The 19,095-nt window shown below is 38.6% G+C and overlaps 4 protein-coding genes across 11 annotated transcripts; 2 read left to right on the forward strand and 2 right to left on the reverse strand.

Moving 5' to 3' along the window:
• The first annotated feature begins 868 nt into the window (after window positions 1-868).
• On the forward strand, window positions 869-2,299 carry LOC133730241 (nitrate regulatory gene2 protein-like). The gene has a single exon (XM_062157868.1). It carries the CDS (start codon window positions 869-871, stop codon window positions 2,297-2,299), a length of 1,431 nt encoding a protein of 476 aa, XP_062013852.1.
• Window positions 2,300-2,492: 193 nt separating this feature from the next.
• On the reverse strand, window positions 2,493-7,978 carry LOC133731488 (uncharacterized). Of its 6 annotated transcripts, none has more exons than XM_062158850.1 (10): window positions 7,719-7,978; window positions 7,356-7,454; window positions 6,671-6,795; window positions 5,896-6,500; window positions 4,436-5,763; window positions 3,724-3,803; window positions 3,542-3,634; window positions 3,398-3,471; window positions 3,069-3,201; window positions 2,493-2,891 (listed from the first exon to the last, which is right to left on the reverse strand). In XM_062158850.1, exons 1-10 carry the CDS (start codon window positions 7,804-7,806, stop codon window positions 2,808-2,810), a joined length of 2,709 nt encoding a protein of 902 aa, XP_062014834.1. In that variant the 5' UTR covers window positions 7,807-7,978; the 3' UTR covers window positions 2,493-2,807. The 6 variants fall into 6 exon arrangements, with proteins under 6 accessions (XP_062014834.1, XP_062014838.1, XP_062014836.1 ...); XM_062158854.1 differs by having other exon boundaries at window positions 7,075-7,454; window positions 7,719-7,768; XM_062158852.1 differs by having other exon boundaries at window positions 7,012-7,454; window positions 7,719-7,768.
• Window positions 7,979-9,496: 1,518 nt separating this feature from the next.
• On the forward strand, window positions 9,497-12,826 carry LOC133731570 (calcineurin B-like protein 3). 3 transcript variants are annotated; one of them, XM_062158941.1, is made up of 10 exons: window positions 9,497-9,840; window positions 10,690-10,764; window positions 10,858-11,012; window positions 11,127-11,209; window positions 11,380-11,451; window positions 11,593-11,701; window positions 11,858-11,910; window positions 11,996-12,076; window positions 12,203-12,315; window positions 12,560-12,826. In XM_062158941.1, the coding sequence occupies exons 3-10, from the start codon at window positions 10,889-10,891 to the stop codon at window positions 12,615-12,617; spliced, it is 693 nt and encodes a 230-aa protein (XP_062014925.1). In that variant the 5' UTR covers window positions 9,497-9,840; window positions 10,690-10,764; window positions 10,858-10,888; the 3' UTR covers window positions 12,618-12,826. The 3 variants fall into 3 exon arrangements, with proteins under 3 accessions (XP_062014925.1, XP_062014924.1, XP_062014926.1); XM_062158940.1 differs by having other exon boundaries at window positions 9,498-9,840; window positions 10,694-10,764; XM_062158942.1 differs by having other exon boundaries at window positions 9,502-9,840; window positions 10,694-10,764; window positions 11,380-11,439.
• Window positions 12,827-13,875: 1,049 nt separating this feature from the next.
• LOC133731569 (heat shock protein 90-2) lies at window positions 13,876-17,100 on the reverse strand. Its single transcript, XM_062158939.1, has 3 exons — window positions 16,873-17,100; window positions 15,964-16,105; window positions 13,876-15,870 (listed from the first exon to the last, which is right to left on the reverse strand). Exons 1-3 carry the CDS (start codon window positions 16,993-16,995, stop codon window positions 14,042-14,044), a joined length of 2,094 nt encoding a protein of 697 aa, XP_062014923.1. The 5' UTR covers window positions 16,996-17,100; the 3' UTR covers window positions 13,876-14,041.
• Window positions 17,101-19,095: the final 1,995 nt, after the last annotated feature.

Here is a 19,095-nt window from a genome sequence, read left to right on the forward strand (position 1 = left end):
GGCAATTGTATGCATGTCATACGTTAACACATTGTAGAATTTTCCCAGAAATAAAACTTGTTTAAGAAAGGTTTCTAAAGTCCGGAAAACTTCTCGTGTTACACCCTTAGCTCTCTTCAAAAATTGACCTTGTTTCTGTCAATTCATCTGCCAAAACTGTGACAACAAGGCACAGGCCTACCTCTTTTCTTATCAGCATCATTCACCACTTCATATTAAGGTACATTTTCTTACAAAAATTATATTTTGCTTCGTCCGCAATCCCAACAATCCAAGAGAAGATTAAAAATAAAAAATAAATAAAAAATTCCAGGAGAAGATACACATCCAAAGCGGAAGAAACTCTCTGGAACTTTAATATTCTGTTAAAAGCTATTCAACTGTTATGTATATGATCCCTCTCCAAGTCCCACAGGCCACAGAGTCAGAGGCACAACCCAAAAATCATAACCAACAAAATATTAATTACCAAAAAAAATTAAAGATATAACCACCAACGAATACCGCCCGAAATTGTTTGGTGAGCATTACTTACCAAAAGATATATACTTAGTTACTTACCAAAAAAGATATTCCTGTTCCTTCTAGGTCTGCACTATTATTCCTAGCTATTGTTTAATAGATTTGCACTATATATTTTCCTTATCTTTATAGGTTTTTGCCATATTTGCCTATATAAAAGGCATACCTCTTGCACTTATTACAATTCAAAACTGTTTCGCGTAGTGCTTCCTCTACAAAACCACAGCTTTTGAGTTTTACTTTTCTGCAACCAACTACGTACCATAACCCCTTCTTCTCTTTTCTACCAAAGTCGGACGTAAATCCAGACCAAACAGAGATCAACTTGGGCAATTCTGCGTCACACATGGAGTCCAATCATAAATTTCTAGCCAAAAAAATATCTCTTTGTAAAAAGAGACGGAAGGATCTGACAAAGGCTTTAGAGCGAAGGTGTGCCCTTATGAAACAACAGCTGAAGTTTAATCGCTGTCACCAAGAAGTAGCCGATGCCATAATGGCGTTCATCAAGGAACAGAATCCCTCTCCCTCTGAAACCCCGGAAGCTAGAGGCGAACTAGTTGAATTTTCGATTATGGAGAATGCTGATGAGGGTGGTTTGATCACAAGGAGACAAGGGAATAATGATGTGCCAGAAAGGAGGGACGTCTCGCAATTCTTGAAGGCATTGGAAGAGGTCAAAGAACTTTTTCGTAACTCCCATGAGTCTGGTAAGGATGTCTCAAAGAAGTTGGAGACAGACAGTATTGGAATCAAAGCTGAATCATCACTACCTTCGAAACTGGTCAGGTCACTGTCAAGAAGCAGCTCTAGAGTTGGTTGTTCAACCTTTTATGGTTCTGAAATAATGGGTGAAACCCTAGGAGCACTGAGGCGTTGGGAGGAGAAACTCTATCATGAACTGAAGACGATCAAAAAGGCCGAACCCAAGAGGCAGAAACCCGAAGATTCCAGCAGCGAAAACCATCCTAATTCAGAAACCGAGATGAAAATAATGTCGAATGTGAAATGTAAAGTTGCCAAAAGGGCCGCTGATAATGACTCCGAAGAGATTACAAGATTGAGAAAGGAATGTTTGCTTCCCAAACTTGGTGAGCAGCTAGATGGGTTGGCGGGAAACTGGAAAGCAATGTCAGAGTTTCATGAAAGCCAAAAAAAGATTATGTCTCAAGTAAGAGAATCTCCCAACCATCCATTACTCTGCGAAGATGAGCACCAAAAAGCTACCAAAAAGCTCAAAGCACAGCTTTGCAATTGGCTCGACTGCTTTAAGTCCTACGTTTCTCTACAAAAGAAATACATGGAATCTCTTTGTTGGTGGCTCTTTCATAACGACAAACCAATAATACTCGGAGACAATGATGGTGATTGGTTGATTAACCTGAAAAATCTGGAAAGTAATACAAAGGAGGTGACTACTGAGATGAAAAGGTTCCAGAAAGATGTTGCAGCCCTATTAGGCCAACAAGGGAAGGAGCATGACCAAAAGAGGGAGGTCAAGCGACTTGAGAGCCGACTCGAGATTAAGAAGCGGATGATTAATCCTGTGAACGAGAAGCAAACCTTGGAGGAGATTGAGAAGTTAAAGGAGAGGATCGAGAGAACTAAAGAGACGCATCGAAGTAAAATGCAGGAGACGCAGCAAATGGTGAATCAATTTCAGACAGGGTTCTCTGATGTTTTCAAAAAGCTAGCGGATTTTTCAAGAAAAGCTAACGAAATCTATACCGAGCTTATCAAACACCTGCCAAAAACCCATCTGGACACGCAAACATAACCATCTTGTTGTTTGAAGGCAATGGCAATTTTAGACACGCAGAGTTTAGTGTTGACTTTTCTTCTTCGTTATCTTTTCTTTTCTTCGTCAGTTATTGTGTTTTTTTTATTTTTTTGGACAACTGCTAAATGGAACTACGAAAGAGTACTCTTGTGTTTCTGTAACATCTTGATATTTTCGGTTAACAAATAAATTTTAAAAAAAGGATAATCAACAAGAGAAACAATTAAATTGTCAACGAACTTGCATAATGTGCTAAAAGCTGACCTAGTACTAGATGCTTTCCTCCTTTGAAGGATGCATAAAGGGGGATTTTCCATTGCAACAAAAACCTAGGTTCCTTCTTAGAAGTACTTGCAACTAGTTGCATATAACATTGTGACGATAACAAGATCGCTTGAGCACAACAGAAGGCAAGTGATGTAACTGCTAACTGAAGGGTGACTATACAAAGCAAAAACACATTATCTTCTCAAAAAATTTCAAAATTTGAAATGAGTCAAATGACTCATTTTGTTGGTCTCGTCCAAGTAGTTTCTGAGGTTACAGTATTTCCGTAATAAACCTGCTTTGAGGATTCATCCCAGTAAACCTGAAAATCGGACAAAGCAAAGTTTATATTTCAAAAGCCATAAAATGTAATTGATCATCAAAGGCATGAAATTAATCCACATAAGGATTACTTTGAGAGCCTGTCCATTAAAGAGTGAAATTACTGGCCAGTAAACAATGGCTCGTGGAAAATAAGGGTTCCAGTAAATACATATACCTGCCATCCAGAGGGCAGATCCCTTGAAAGTTCTGTTAGATCGGGCTGCTGGTTCCCATTACTAGGTGCTTCAGGTGCAGTCTGTGCAGCTTCACGGGCTAACTGAGCCTTTCTTCGCTTCACCTTCTCACGCCTGTATGAAACAGAATTTCACATCACATAAGATCGCATTGAAGTAGATATACAACATGGAGAAAACAACTAAGTCACAATTATGCATATACATGTATGAATACATATGCAAATCTTGTTGGAATTTCATCCCTACTGCCGCTAAGCAAACTAAATAATTTCTTTGAAAAATGTCTTTAACCAAAGAGTTCCCATACCAATTGCCGCCCAAAGGTTGAAAATTAGCATTATCTTTGGCCTCTCCACTCGTAATTTGTTGCGAATACCATTCCTGCAAGGATAGGAACGTAAGAAACCAGGAGTCAAAACAAAGTAACTTGTATAAATAAATTCCAGCATACCTCTATTTCCCTTTGTCGCTTCCTCTCTAGCAACTCATATGTATTCTCAGGTTCCTCCTCATCTTCAAGCAACTCCTCTTTTGCTGCTTTCCACTGATTCAAATTTACATATTAAATTCAGGTGAATCCAAAATATTCAGATACGAGTAGAATCGTGGCAAACTAGATGAGAGGGAACATACCTTGTCTACCAAACTGGAGACTTTCTTATTAGACCTCAAGGAAGAAGAAGCTGGGATTGTCCGCTTTTTAGTACGTGCAACTGAAAAGAGAATTAAATAATGAGAGTTGTATATACATGTCGTCAATTAGCAGGTTTAATATCATATGATTAAATGAAAAAAAGGTACTTGTCAGCTTGTTGTTTTCATAATATATGCAACTATGCAGGCTAGAGGGGAATAAGCCAAAAAGACAAAAAAAATTCTCTTTTACACATTATATTGCCAATGAGTTGCAATCTGTCATTGCTGAATTCAAGAACAGAACAAAAGAACAAGAGTGGCAGTACTGCAACATCAACACCTTCATAGATTTCATTTACAATCGTTTGTTAAGTAGGACATACTTGAAGGAAGATTAAAACTATTATGGAGCATTTCTTTAACTAGTTGTACCTTCTGAATACATGTTATCCAATCAAGAAAAACACGTACTGTATTTAATATAGTCAGAAATAACTTTCCAAAAAAAAAAAATAGTAGTTACACTTTAATTGAACAGCTGTAAAATATATAACAGGCCGCTGAAGTACCATATCAGCCATCTAGTAATGATGCATACTTACCAAAAATTCAACCAGTAAAAAGTCCATACATGAGACCAAGTTTATAAGGTTTTTTTCTGAGAACACTATCATGAGCAACAAAGATACCCATAGATCAAAAGCTTTACCTTTTGATTGAACCTTCGCAACCACTGATGTAGCCGGAATAGGTGCAGCAGTAGAGACCGAATTAGTTAATGGAACAATAGTATCTTTTTCCATAATAGTTGCAGATGCTTGGACTGTGGCTGAGGTAGATGGAGCCTGCACAGTTGAACCACTGCTGCCTGCTCCTTCAAAGGAGTTGATAGATCTAGGGTGATCAGATGCAAGGTTGTCAGAGCTAAGAGGAGCAGCCCCACTGTGAAATTGTGAGTCTACACTACTGACTACAGGTGCGGCAGGTACTGTTCCATCTTGAAGCCCATAATATGCGACAGGCGCAACAGGATTTGCCACAACCTGAGCATTTTCAGTGTAGGTGCTAGGAACTGCACCATAGTAAACTGGTACATGGGGTATAGCAACTTGACATCCTTCAGTGTGTCCATAATAATTACCACCAGGTGCTTCAGCAACTGCATGTCCATAATATTCAAAACTGGGAACTGGATAGGAGTAACTATACTGTTCTGCATAGGGAGGTTGTCCTGTCTCAGAGTAAGACGGAAGTGGAGGATATGGAGGTTCAGGTGGTGGCTCATCAGGTGGAGGCGGAGGAACCTGTTCATTATCAGGTGGGGGTGGAGGAATCCATTCCTCATCTGGAGGAGGTCGAACCGCGAAAGTATCCTCTGAAACTAGCGATGTATATAGGGAAGGTGGACTAGACTGATTTGGCTGTTCTGTTCCAGTGAACTCCTGGGCATGCAATGCATAAGAAATAGCTGTATTTCCTGCTGGATTTGAATCTTCAACTTCCATGTCCACATCCATGTCAACATCTTCCTCAGCACAAACCTCATTCTTAATAGTTGACTCATCAGAAACTACTATCCCATGGACTTGTTCACTTGCACCAACCTCCATATGTCTACTTGGGGAGCCAATTGCAGAAACATGCTCATTTTTTACAATGGAGTCTTTAACTTCTTGATCTTCACTGACTGTATCCGCACTAAGAGAACCCTGATAATCATTTAGAGAGGACATAAGTTGCTTATTTTCTGCTCGATCTACTTCAGTTTTAGACCCCATGCTTTCCGGGACATTTATTTCTCCCTGGGAGAATGATGTATGAGATGCCTCAACTTCATTTGATTCTCCAGACTTAACAATGTTGGACATTTCATCATTAATACCACTCTCAAGCCGCTTAAGCTGTATTTCAGAATGCATCCAGAATGGAAGCAGAGATGACCCATAGGAAAAAAGTGACTTCAAATCAAACAGTCTAATTTCAACTTCCAAAATGTACTTTGTGATCCAGTCAACGCCTTGCACTTGATCCTTGGACCTGAAGCATACAAAGAAGTAATTATTATAAAAAAAATATATAGGAAAGATACAACTAATGAAGAATGAATGAGAAAATAAGTAAATGATAAGATGTATTTCTATGTGAAGTTAGGAGGGGTGGAGAGAATACCGTTGTAGCAACTTCAATCTCTCTAACAGAGCCTCCGTATATTTTACAAGATGAGAAGAGGGATCAATCTCTGATCCATTATGGCATCCTAGATTCCAGTCATTCATCTGGGACCCATCCCCATATATGCCCTGAGGAACCATATTGGAAGACCCTTCAATCACGTCAGAATTAGAATGCTCTTGTGTACCTACAGGTACATTCTCTGTTTTTTCATCAACAGAAGGCTGGTCACAGGTTAACTTGGTTGCTTGAGCCAAAACATCAGGCACTTCCCATGAAGTTTCCCCAGTTTCAGTATTCCAGTAATAATAGCTTTTACTTTCTTCATGCATCACAATCTTCCAACCTGAACTGACATCACCAATGACTTGTACATTAGAACTTTCAGGCAAAGAAACTTTCTCTGTCAAATCCACTTCTGTACGAAAATCCCTGGGGGCCAGATCACCATTTTCTCTTTTATCACTGTCTTCCATGCTCTGATCACGATCCAGTGTATCAGAGTTCGTATCCACTTCCTTTTGATTGAATTTATGAGAAGCAGGCTCATCGCCGCCTTTGATGTCCAAATTCTGGCCCAATTCATTAAGCGCACTCTTAACCTGATAAAGGCAAAGCATTTAGCATGTTAACTAAGAAATTTGTGACAACAAAAAAATGAGAGAGAGAGAGAGAACACTGTACAAGCACCAAGGTACTCAGAAACTGAGATCAAGATTGGTGAGGCCATGAGGTATAATGGAAGGAAAGAAGAGAAATTCATTCTGATTACCTCATCATTATTCTGAGGCGAGGAATTCTCTACAGCAGCATCACTAAGAGTTTTATTTGAGCCATCATCCAACTCCTCGTCACTATACTGGCCAAGTAAAAGCAGCGGATTTTCTGGTTGCTGACCTGCAGACATAATAATACTAGCATGTCAAATACTACTCAATCCTTCTTAATGCCTCCTTCAGTAATCACCAACATATGAAAACCTTAGCAAACAGAAAGGCTACAATATCTATGTGAATGGAAGTAATTGCAACTAAGATTGGGAGAGGCGAAAGCTGTCTAAGCATGCAATATAATAATTGAACTGAGAATTCCGGATCTCTTCATTGCAAGCACCTGTTACAAATGGAAGGAAAATGTCAGCAGGGCGCAAAGCAATAAAGCCAGGGACATACGAACCGATAGAAAAATTTCCCAGCCGAAATCTCCAGAATGATTTGACGCTGCCAAAAAGCGCAAACTGAATGGGGAGTGATTCATAATTTCACTGTGGCCGACCAGTGAATGTCCTCCAACCTACAGTCCGAAAACAAATTCTTTGGGGGAGGGAGGGAGGGCAAACAACATAACAATGTCTTGTACATAATAGTTTCCATAATTCCACCGAGAACAACATAATGTTGGGCACACATGTCCTCCCTACAAAGTCCTTTTTTTTGAAGAAAACTGACGGAACCCACCTGAAGAAGAAGATGGTGAATTGGGTAACCCAGACTCGCCTTTCGAATGTACTTCTCCTCCTACTCCCTCATGTTCAGCAGAGCCACCCAAATCTCCTCCTACACAGCCACATACAATACAATCTTTAGTTCAACATAATTTGCCCTAATTACCCTAAACTTATTGCCCTAATTACAATAAATTTCAGCAATTTCGCTACAATTCTTCAGTCTAATTAAGAATACAATCTAACTTAGCTACAACTAGAAGAGCACAGATTAATCTGATTTACTCAATTAATCATATAGATAAATTCATGCATGCATAGATATACATATATATACATATAGAGAGAGAGAACCAGAGAGAGAGAGGGAGAGTACCAGGGGGTTCGGTGAAGAGATCGAGCTTGACTCTGCGACCAGAGTTGGACATGGCGGCAAGACGACGTCGTTCTTTTCGGTTCCCCATGGATTGGAATCTCAGGGCTTTCGCTTCTCATACACTCACAGCTCGAAAAGCTTGCTTGCTTGTTTGCCCTAATTTCAAAGCTTTCAATAATTTTGATTTGAAAAGAAGGAAATAGCTTTTGTTACTCTTCGTCTTCTTCTTCTTCCTTTCTCTCTGTTCTACTCCACTTTTCTCTGCGATTTTTCGCATTATATATGTATGGTTCTGATGGACGGTCATAATTGGTTTGGATATTCGAAATGGACTACTGAGTACAAATTCATACCTAACTGGACCGACTCCTTTGGTCCAATGGGCCTCGAGGTTTTGAGGTTTTGTTCTTTTCTAACTGTTTTTTGTTGATAAGAGTTTTGGTTTCGTGTTTTCTTTTGATTTTGATACCATTTGAGGTTCCCCAATATTGCTTTTAAGTTTATGGACAAGGTGTTGTATAAATGCACCTCTCCTTACTCCTTAGTTTGGTGTTGTATAAATGCCACCTCTCCTTAGTTTGTAATTCATAACCCAAGACATCCGATAAATTCTGGGTGTCGCCCGTGTTTTGTTAGTGACTTATTTCCATCAAATATGGTATTAGTCAGATAAGGTTTCTATCGCGAATTGCTTTCCTTTTTCGTCGTCAAATCTCTTTATTATAAAGCGCAGACGTTAAAATTGTCCCTGTGCTTTAGAGTCATGGTTACGTTTACTCCTATGGTTTAGAAATATCTAATTGTAGTCATTAAGTTTGATAAATCAACCGTTAATTTTATTGCGAATTGCTTTCGTCGTTGTTGAAACTCCTTTTTATATAAAAAGTGATTGGGTGGTTCTAGTTGGACCTCCAAATTTGCTATTTGGACCTCCCATACTTAGTATACCTCTAATTTACTTTTTAGAATACTTGAAAAACTAAGTAGACCTCCTTATTTTTATCAAAACACCCTTGAACATGAATACAACAATCTGTTACTCTACTTTTTATCTATATCTTCAACCACGAGAATAAGAATGAATCAAAATCACATGATACTGCTCTCTTATGAGTAGGTCTCTCATCCACCAAAATTAATTAGAGGGTCGGTTCTCGATCTTAATATGTTGCTAGAATCCCTTTGAATATGCTAAAAGAAGAGGGTTTTGGTTGGAAGATCGAGTAATAACTATATCATAATATTCAATGAATTTAGTTTAAAGAAATTCCAAATCAAATTGTTTTGAATTTACTTTTGTATTAAATTATGGGCCATCTATAGAAATTATTATTTTTAGTTAATTGTTTTAGGTAAATTATAAAACTATATAGACAATATAAGGAAATTCTGGAATTTTTTTTTTTAATTGAATGTTATATTTGGGGGAGGTAAGACTTTTTTTCATTTTATTCTCTTTGTCCTTATTTGGCTTTTCATATGACTTGACAAAGTCTATTAATAATTTAAAAAAATTGGAGGTCCAACTAGAATCACCCAAAGTGATTATCAGCCCATTCAAAAAAAAAAAAGTGATTATCAGTATATATTATGTTGTGTTGAACTTCTTAGACATTTTTATCGTCACATGTCGCGTCGTGTTTGTATTTATATAAATAAATTTCACGCTTTAAAAAAAAACCATGGCAAAAATTTCAAAATACCTAATAATGATGACTTTAAAAAAGTTTGAGAATGATTGCTTAGAGATAATTTTATTTTTCTCAAAATCCCCCAAAAAGAAAAAAAAGAGAGAAAAAACAAACCCCCAAACCTCCCAATAATGCATTATCGGCGCATGACAATCCGCCAATCCAACTCCCGTACGGCGTCGTATTCCACTTGACGTCATAAAACACAACACAATCGCCATGCTCTTCTTCTTGTTCCTCCTCTCTTCTTCTTCTTCTTCTTCTTCTTCTTCTTTCTAAGAATCACATTCCTTGTTTAGCCCTTGTTCTTCAGATTCTCTAAAGCCACCCCCAGTTGCACAGAGATCCTGTGCCACCACCACCACCACCACCCTCCTTCTCTCTCTATCTCTGTCTCTCTCTCTCTCCAAGTAAAGATTGGTTTTTTACATGTAATCCTCTAAATTCTGAAATCAAAATCTCATCTTTATGATATCTTCACCTGTTTTTTGATTTTCCCAATTTTCTGGGCCACCACCCAGATCGCTTAGCTATCTCTGTTTCAATTTGTATATGCTCATCTGTTCGGTTTTGTTGTTTTCTGTGGTTGGATCTCGGATTCGGATTCGGATTCAAAACCCATTCTTGTTTATGATTAGATGGTTTCATATAGAATTTGTATGAATGATTCTGGTGTCAGCATAGTCACTTTCATAAACTTTTAAGTTCAAATTTAGTTTGAATTTTCTTCAATTATGCTTTTTTGATTTTATAATTTTTGAACCAATTGGTGTTGTGAGGCATTGAGAATGGTAGAAATTCAGTTAGCTGGGTGAAGATTCGTCGTTTGAATTCGATTCTTATGGTTTAGATTGAAGATTGGTCTGGTGATTTTGAGGATTGTATTGATGATAAGAATGTGTGTGTTTTTCATATTCAAATCCATTTTTATTTTGAGACTCCAATACTGATTTTGGTATGAATGAGCGAGTGTGTATCTGTGGTGAGGTACTGTAAAGGTCACTGGTTTGATAGATACGAGTAAATCATGAAATTGTCACTGAAAGAGTGTTTGAATATTGGATTAGGACTGTCTAGCTAAGTTTTGCATTATGACGGTTTTTTTCGGTTTAAGACTCAGATGTGCTAGGCCCTATTTGATGTTACAAGACTTTCATGTTCAGTTATATACTTTGCTTGTTTCAGTTAATTGTCGGTCTGTTGTTATGCTGTAAAAGAGCAATTTTTTTTTTTTTTTTTGTGAGATATTTCTCTAATATAAGCTCATCTATCTGTCAAAGACAGATCTAGGTTTGGCTGCTCCACGGGTCTTGGCATTTGGGTGTGTGTAAAAAGAAGCAGGAAATGGTTAAAAGGTTTGTTTTGTTATTCACAAGTTATAGAATGTTGAATCTAAATGAAACACTTGAATTTTAATGTCTCATTTCTACTCTTTTCATGTGAACCAGGTATGGAGTGTTTTGATCTCCGAAAAATATCATGTTGCAGTGCATAGAGGGGTTAAAGCATTTATGTGCTTCCCTACTGAGGTGCTGTGATCTTGACTTGTATAAACAATCGAGAGGATTAGAAGACCCTGAAATTCTAGCTAGAGAGACAGTGTGTATGTTATTTAACCCCAAGATAAATTTGTATTCGTATCCACTGTTTGAATCTCTTCGTGTTAACTAAAATAGATGCTGATTCTACTGAATTTGTTATTACCTTTTTTATGCAGTTAGCGTGAGTGAAATAGAGGCACTTTATGAGTTATTTAAGAAGATCAGCAGTGCAGTGATTGATGACGGATTGATCAACAAGGTTTGTATTTTGTACATTCTTTCTATTCCTTTGGGAACACTTCCCCTGTATACATTTGGGTTTCCCATATTGCAGATTCTCATATTCTAGGTCCCTTTCTCATTGCTCAATTACTTTCTTTTCTTTTCGTTTTGCTTCATACCTCGTCTTTCTTTTATGCCATTGTGTAGGAGGAGTTTCAATTGGCATTATTCAAGACAAACAAGAAAGAGAGCTTATTTGCTGATCGTGTACGTTTTTCTGTGAGACATTAAATCCTCATCAAACTTGTCATAGTCTTTTTTAATCGCATATCTTTATTGTATATTCCATCATTAGACCATCTCAAGGCAATTTCTTAATGTCTTAATAAGGAACCACTTATTTATCACTTGTTTTTGCAGGTATTTGACTTGTTTGACACAAAGCACAATGGAATACTAGGTTTTGAAGAGTTTGCTCGCGCTCTCTCTGTCTTTCATCCTAACGCCCCCATCGACGATAAGATTGAGTGTATGTATCTGAAATTCATTATGAATATTTCCTGCTGTTGATTGTAAAACGACGTTTATTTTGCTAACTCTGTGGTATATCAATGCGAAACATAAGACTTAAGCCTTTGATCAGTATAGTTTATGTATTACTGATCTTTATGATGTCAAATTCCAGTTTCTTTTCAATTATACGATCTCAAGCAACAAGGCTTCATTGAAAGGCAGGAGGTAATATTTTTGTTTCATTTGTTATCTTTGATTTCATTTATAAGTTTCCATCTGTTTTTAACAACTAATGTATTTCTACATTTAGGTGAAGCAAATGGTAGTGGCTACCCTAGCGGAATCTGGCATGAATCTTTCAGACGAGGTGATAGAAAGTATAATTGATAAGGTGCTTTCTCAATCCGTCTTTCATTTCTGTGATTTAAGGAACATGTTGGTTAAGTGGGAGGAGTTTATGGTCTCTTACTGAAGTTGATTTTGATTTTACTTTCTTTGTTTTGGAACTTGGTTTCAGACATTTGAGGAAGCTGATACAAAACATGATGGGAGGATCGATAAGGAAGAGTGGAGGAGCCTTGTTTTGCGGCACCCATCCCTTCTTAAAAACATGACTCTTCAGTACCTCAAGTAAGTCCCAGATACAATAATATCATGCTAGAGCCTCTCACACACACCAATCCTTCCCCTATGCTGGCTTTAAGAGTAATAACAATTTTTGACACTAACTGGTTTCTCAACCAAAAGTGTCACCCTAATCTTGTTATCCGGATTACAGATTCCACATTTAGTTTAACTTGTTTATAGATCCACTACATAATGCTCGACTTCGGAGTATAACCATGATTTTTTTTTTTGTTTGTTTTCTGAGCAGAGACATCACCACAACATTCCCAAGCTTTGTATTTCACTCACAAGTCGACGACACCTAGAAGTTCGAATTTCCATTTTAAGCGGCGGAGACATTATTTTTTAATTAACTTATTCCGATTGCATGTTTCCGAAGAATATGGTCCAGTCTAATGTAAAGGGCCAGGTAGAGAATTTTCATACCATATTTGTTGTTTATTTTGAATATTTTTGGATGTGTAATTGATGCTCAACGAGTGACCATGCGCTAATGATATGTCGGTTTTGATTTTGGGTTTTCTATAATACCTAATCTTATGAAAGGTGGTTGGGTTAAAAATACACTTGATGTTGATGTTTAATCTATATTCTACCGTCACTGCTGCAACTGTCATTCTTTGACGGTGCTGACTTCTGAGAAGAAAGGTTAAAAATGTCTCTGATCGGATTAGCTTGATTATGTAGAGCCAAGAATGTCATTGGTTTTTATACTGAATTGGTTGAAGGAATTTTAGATACTTGTCTTAGGTGTGTATTCAGTGGTAGAGACACATGGATGCTTAACCAATATATTATTATTCTCGTTCGCACCCGAAATTCGGCTAACCAATGATCAAGGATTGAAGTTTTGCTAACAAATGGTGTGTTCATATCACACCAATGATAACTGTTGATTCAGCAATGACCAAATAAGAAAAACGAAGTCGGCTAACCGATGATCAAGGACTGAACATTTGCTAGACCGAAGAAGAAAAGTAAGTACATAGGGACAATGATAGTTTCCATGTTACCCAGCCACTTTTAGAAAGATGAAATTTCATTCCCAAACAATAGAGTTTCTGGATTCTATGAATGTTCAGAAGGTGTGAGTATCTGTAATTGTCAACTTGACATTTCCATATCTTCAACAACTGGAAGATGTCAGAGAGTATGTAGACTTCGTTTTTTCACCAGAGCACAGAATTACAGATGCTAAGGAAGAAGAGGCCTCCCAACCGAGCCCCGTTAAGTTCACAACAGCTCCGGGGCAGAGAACCCTAAGGTGTCAACATTAGTCGACCTCAACCTCTCTGAAAGAAAAAGTTCTCCTGCACATTCAGCATCCACAGAACCTCATATCATATAGAGAAACCTCTATGCCAAAGAGCAATTACGAACATGTCATCAAGGCCATAGCAAAAGGGCAGCAGCCTTTACTTCTGGCTTACACCTTACAATCCAGTATTCCAGTAAGATCAACATGTTAAGACTAACAATCAGGTAACATCAACACAACATAAAAACTCAACCACAAACATATCCACGATAAACTCACAGAAATTAAAAGAATAAGAGAAGATAGGAGATTAAATGGGTTACCAAAATGCATTAAAAATTATAATATCCGATAGCAAAACCCCATCAACCATCCAAAACATTAAGAGGTTCCATGTAAAATAAAATAAAAAGATAGAAATATCACTACTGCGCAAAAAGTAAACATCTACTGGTGGGTCGGATCTCTGGTTTAGTCGACTTCCTCCATCTTGCTCTCAGCCTCAGCATCAACATCCTCCAATGGGGGCATGTCAGCATCACCCTCAACAGCATCATCATCAATGCTCAGTCCAAGCTTCAACATCCTGTGGATCCTGTTGCCGAAGGTGTTGGGGTCATCAAGGCTGAACCCAGAGGTAAGCAGGGCAGTCTCAAAGAGAAGGAGCACAAGGTCCTTCACTGACTTGTCGTTCTTGTCTGCATCAGCCCTCTTTCTGAGCTCCTCCATGATTGGGTTCTCGGGGTTGATCTCCATGGTCTTCTTGGAAGACATGTAACCAGCCATGCTGTTATCCCTCAAAGCCTGAGCCTTCATGATCCTTTCCATGTTGGCAGTCCAGCCATACTCGCCAGTCACCAAACAGCAGGGAGAATCGACCACACGGTCAGACACAACAACCTTCTCAACACGGTCACCCAACACATCCTTGACAACCTTGCAGAGTCCCTCAAACTTCTCCTTCAACTCTTCTTTCTTCTTTGCCTCGTCCTCAGTCTCATCAAGCTTGAGACCCTCCTTGGTGGCAGAGACGAGCTTTTTGCCCTCATACTCCTTGAGCTGACCAACTGCATACTCATCAATGGCATCAACCATGAACAGCACCTCATATCCCTTCTTCTTAAGCTTCTCTAGGAAAGGAGAGTTCTCAACTGCCTTCTTGCTTTCACCGGTGATGTAGTAGATATCTTGCTGGCCCTCCTTCATCCTTGTGACATAGTCCTTAAGGCTGGTCATCTCATCACCGCTCTTGGTTGAGTGGTACCTCAACAAATCAGCAAGCTTGGTCTTGTTCTGGGAGTCCTCGTGGATTCCGAGCTTGAGGTTCTTCGAGAAAGACTCGTAGAACTTGTTGTAGTCCTCCTTGTTCTCAGAAATCTCAGTGAACATCTCAATACACTTCTTCACCAAGTTCTTGCGGATGACCTTCAGGATCTTGTTCTGCTGCAACATCTCTCTGGAAATATTGAGGGGAAGATCCTCAGAGTCAACAATACCCTTCACAAAGCCAAGGTATTCAGGGATCAACTCCTCACAGTTGTCCATGATAAAGACACGGCGGACATAGAGCTTGATGTTGTTGGGCTTCTTCCTTGTGTCAAAGAGATCAAATGGAGCCCTCTTGGGGACAAAGAGGATGGCCTTGAATTCCAGCTGACCCTCAACTGAGAAGTGCTTGACAGAAAGGTGCTCTTCCCAATCATTGGTAAGACTCTTGTAAAAAGCAGAGTACTCTTCCTTGTTGATCTCTTCTGGCTTCCTCATCCAGATGGGCTTTTGCTTGTTAATCAATGACCATTCATGAGAAATTTCCTGGATTTTCTTCTTTTTCTTCTCCTCCTTCTCCTTCTCTTCATCAACTTCCTCTACCTTTCCTTCCTCTTCCTTCTTTTCTTCTTCATCCTCGTCATCAGAGATCTCCTTCTCAGTGGTCTTCTCAATCCACAAGGAAATTGGGTAGCTGATGAACTCAGAGTGCTTCTTGATCAAATCCTTGAGTCTGCGCTCTTCAAGGTACTCAAGTTGGTCCTCCTTTAGGTGGAGGCAGATCTTTGTACCCCTGCCAAGAGGCTCACCAGAGTCCCTGGTCACTGTGAAAGATCCTCCAGCTTGAGACTCCCAGATGTACTGCTCATCATCATTGTGCTTGGTGGTGACAATGACCTTCTCAGCAACAAGATATGAAGAGTAGAAACCAACACCAAACTGACCAATCATGCTAACATCAGCACCAGCAGCCAAGGCTTCCATGAATTCCTTGGTTCCAGACCTTGCAATGGTACCAAGGTTGTTGACCAAATCTGAAAACACAAGTAAAGCAAACTCATTAATTTCAATATTGCAATAACATAAAATTTATATAAAAGTGTATAATGAAAAGCAAAGCAACTTACCAGCCTTTGTCATCCCAATACCACTGTCAGTAATAGTCAATGTGTTGTTGGTCTTGTCGGGGATAATGTGGATAAAGAGCTCTGGTTGAGAATCAAGCTTGCTCTTGTCAGTCAAGCTCTCAAATCTAATCTTGTCAAGAGCCTGCATAAATAGCAAAAGTAACTTTGGTAAAACAAAAAGGCACAAATTCAAGCAAAACCAACCCTGGATACAAGAACCCCTCAATGGTAAATTAATTAATCTGCAGCTTAACAAGCATCCTCACAATCAAAACAAAACATCTTAAATGAAACTCAATTCCTTGAATATGTATTTCATCCCCATAAACTATGCACCCTACCAATTCCAATTTAAAAGCACCAACTACAACTATTCCTTTCCACATGATTGACATGCATATGGTATTTATTAGAAATACAAAACACCCAGAATGCCATTGATCATGATTATCACCGAGCCCAAAGCATGTTACACAACAATACAAAAACCCTAACTAAAATCTAAACCCTAAACCCCCAAATCCTACAAAATTAAACAAAAACACAAGAGCTATCAGGCCACAAAGAAACACCCAAGTCAAAAACCCTTCACTACTGATTTCAAACAACAGCTGCACAATACCACACAAATCATGATCTAATTTTCATTACTGATTTCCAATTAACAACTAAACCACAGATTGTTTACTCTTTTATTACTAAGAAACCATCATAAACCCTAGAATCAATAATCAAGTCTGAAGAGTCGCAGATCTCTAATAATCCAACACTAGATGTAAAGAAAACCAGTCCATAATGCAATCGCTCACAATCCAAACAAGAACAATAAACCACAACGACCAATCAAGAAACGCTTTTCAAATACTGAAATCGAATCCATATTAACAAATAAAAGCCAAGGAGACTCACATCGGAGGCATTGCTGATAATCTCACGGAGAAAGATCTCCTTGTTGCTGTAGAAAGTGTTGATGATCAAGCTGAGAAGCTGGTTGATCTCGGCCTGGAAGGCAAACGTCTCGGTGTCCGCCATTGCCGCTCGGAATTAGGGTTTTCGGAGCAGATCTAGGGTTTCAGAGAGAGCGAGCGCGACGAAGAAGACGAAGAAGTTTTTAGAGAGAAAAGCGTACTGGTCTTTAAGGTTGAGTGAAGCGATGGGTTTTATAGTGGACTCACTAGGGTTTCTAGATCCTTCTGTTTGCCAATTAATTTGGATCCTTTTTTTTTTTTTTTTTTTTCCGGGTTTTTCTTGGGTGTTGCGGTTTGTGGGAGCCCCACCCGCGTTTGATTGGTGCCACGTGGAAAGTCTAGATTGTTCGTAAGGGGGAGGGTTTTGGGCCCCCCCACCCGTTGGCTTGAAGAGGAAAGGACACAGCCCAATGGGAAAAGGGGAAAATATTTGTAAGTTGCTATGAAGTTTAGGGGAGTCTTCGTCACGTTTGAATGGTTCTTTCTTCCTTTTTTGGCTTTTTCTTTTCTTTTGATTTAAGAAAAGAATATTGCAATTTCCACGAAAAGAACTTATTGTTCATAAAATCTGTTTGTATTCCATTTTGACAAAGAAGGCTCCAAGCTCTTCAGGTTAGCCTAAGTAATGAAGATTTATTTATGATATACTAGATCATGGGTTCGGTTCCCTTTATACTAAAAAAAAATAATTTCAAAATAAAAAATATGATTCGAAGTGTTGATCTGAAATCTTCTTTTTTTCCCATACTCTTCTAACAAAAATTGAAAATTTATTTTTCCATATTCTTCTAATATGATGGCTGATAATAAATACACAGTTTTAAGTTGTTATAATTTCATTCTTTGAATTTGATACACTTGGTTGAGATCTGCTTATCTCTCACAATCTTTTAAAACTATCCTTTAGATGAGTATAATTGTTCTTCTAATAAGTGCAAAAACAAAACGGCTACATTTGAGCCAGAAGTAAGAAGCAAAGTGAAGAAAAAAGTAAATATCATACGTCATTTGGAGTGTAGTGCTACATGGTGAGACATTTTCGGAGATCAAAACTTCTTGAGGACGTGATGACACATGAAGCAAACCAATTCAGATATTTTCTTTTTGAGGAAAAACAACTCATATTTTTAAGGGAAATTCGTCCAAACAGTGTCTGAACTTTTCCAAACTATTAATTTTCATACCTATACTTTGAAAAATGTCATAATGGTACCTGAAGTTTTGGCCCCGACCCAATTTCCGTACCTAGCAACAGTAAAGTCGTCAACGGCGTTAAATTTTGAGGGGTAAATCTGGAACTTCAGGTATTCTCAAGAGAAAATCTTCCAAACAGTGTCTGAACTTTTCCAGACTACTAATTTTCATACCTATACTTTGAAAAATATCAAAATGGTACCTGACGATTTAAGCCCGACCCAATATTCATACCTAGGAACAGTAAAACCGTTGACTCCGTTGAACAATACCAGAAAAGTATGCCAATAACTACCGTTGGGTTCAAACATTGCCCCCCAGACCTCGAAGTCAAAGGTCTTCGTCTTACCTCAGTTGAGAGCCGCAGAACTCAGCTACCTACCTCAGTTTTCTATCAGGAGAAAAAATTGAACTCGGGTTCTTTACTCCTAACAGAAGCTCTGGTACAAGAAGATATGTTGGAATTCGCTATTACAGATCAAATCCACAATGTGAGGCGTCAACCACCCAATTATTCCCTCTCAGTGATGGCTTCGCCGGCAACCCGATCTTCTCCAGCATCTTCTCTACTTCGATTTCAATCAAAAATCCCAAAACCCACAATCCAAAAAATCAAATTCAATTATTTGCAGCTGAAATCAATTTCAATTTTTCTTTTTTTGATGGGTTTGGGCAATCTGCCAGACAGCCTTGACGCGGGACCCTAAGTCAGGTTCTGGGGTGTCGGAGGACGATTCCGAATTCAGGTCGTCGATGTAGATGAAGGTCGAGTTCCGATCAAGTATGGGTCTGAGCACGGCTGTTGGCGGTGGTCTGGCATCGTACGCCGATCTTCCTGAGTTCTTCTGGATACGGGTATATGAATATTTAGATCTAGGTATACCATGTTGATATTGGTATTTGAATCTCGTATTGGGCATGGTAGTTATTGGCATACTTTTCTGGTACTGTTCAACGGAGTCAACCGTTT

Source organism: Rosa rugosa, chromosome 2 (genome assembly GCF_958449725.1).
Source record: "Rosa rugosa chromosome 2, drRosRugo1.1, whole genome shotgun sequence".
Classification (NCBI taxonomy): Eukaryota; Viridiplantae; Streptophyta; class Magnoliopsida; order Rosales; family Rosaceae; genus Rosa; species Rosa rugosa.

Excerpts from the sequence above, each read along its gene's own strand:
- LOC133730241 (XM_062157868.1), top strand. The coding sequence starts at position 869 with ATGGAGTCCAATCATAAATTTCTAGCCAAAAAAATATCTCTTTGTAAA.
- LOC133731488 (XM_062158850.1), bottom strand. The coding sequence starts at position 7,806 with ATGGGGAACCGAAAAGAACGACGTCGTCTTGCCGCCATGTCCAACTCT. Across the intron at positions 5,764-5,895 it reads AGATTGAAGTTGCTACAACG|GTCCAAGGATCAAGTGCAAG; the intron begins GTATTCTCTCCA and ends TGTATGCTTCAG. Across the intron at positions 3,202-3,397 it reads CAACCTTTGGGCGGCAATTG|GCGTGAGAAGGTGAAGCGAA; the intron begins GTATGGGAACTC and ends TGTTTCATACAG.
- LOC133731570 (XM_062158941.1), top strand. The coding sequence starts at position 10,889 with ATGTTGCAGTGCATAGAGGGGTTAAAGCATTTATGTGCTTCCCTACTG. Across the intron at positions 11,210-11,379 it reads ATGACGGATTGATCAACAAG|GAGGAGTTTCAATTGGCATT; the intron begins GTTTGTATTTTG and ends GCCATTGTGTAG. Across the intron at positions 11,911-11,995 it reads GCTTCATTGAAAGGCAGGAG|GTGAAGCAAATGGTAGTGGC; the intron begins GTAATATTTTTG and ends TTCTACATTTAG.
- LOC133731569 (XM_062158939.1), bottom strand. The coding sequence starts at position 16,995 with ATGGCGGACACCGAGACGTTTGCCTTCCAGGCCGAGATCAACCAGCTT. Across the intron at positions 16,106-16,872 it reads TTATCAGCAATGCCTCCGAT|GCTCTTGACAAGATTAGATT; the intron begins GTGAGTCTCCTT and ends CTATTTATGCAG. Across the intron at positions 15,871-15,963 it reads TATTGGGATGACAAAGGCTG|ATTTGGTCAACAACCTTGGT; the intron begins GTAAGTTGCTTT and ends TTGTGTTTTCAG.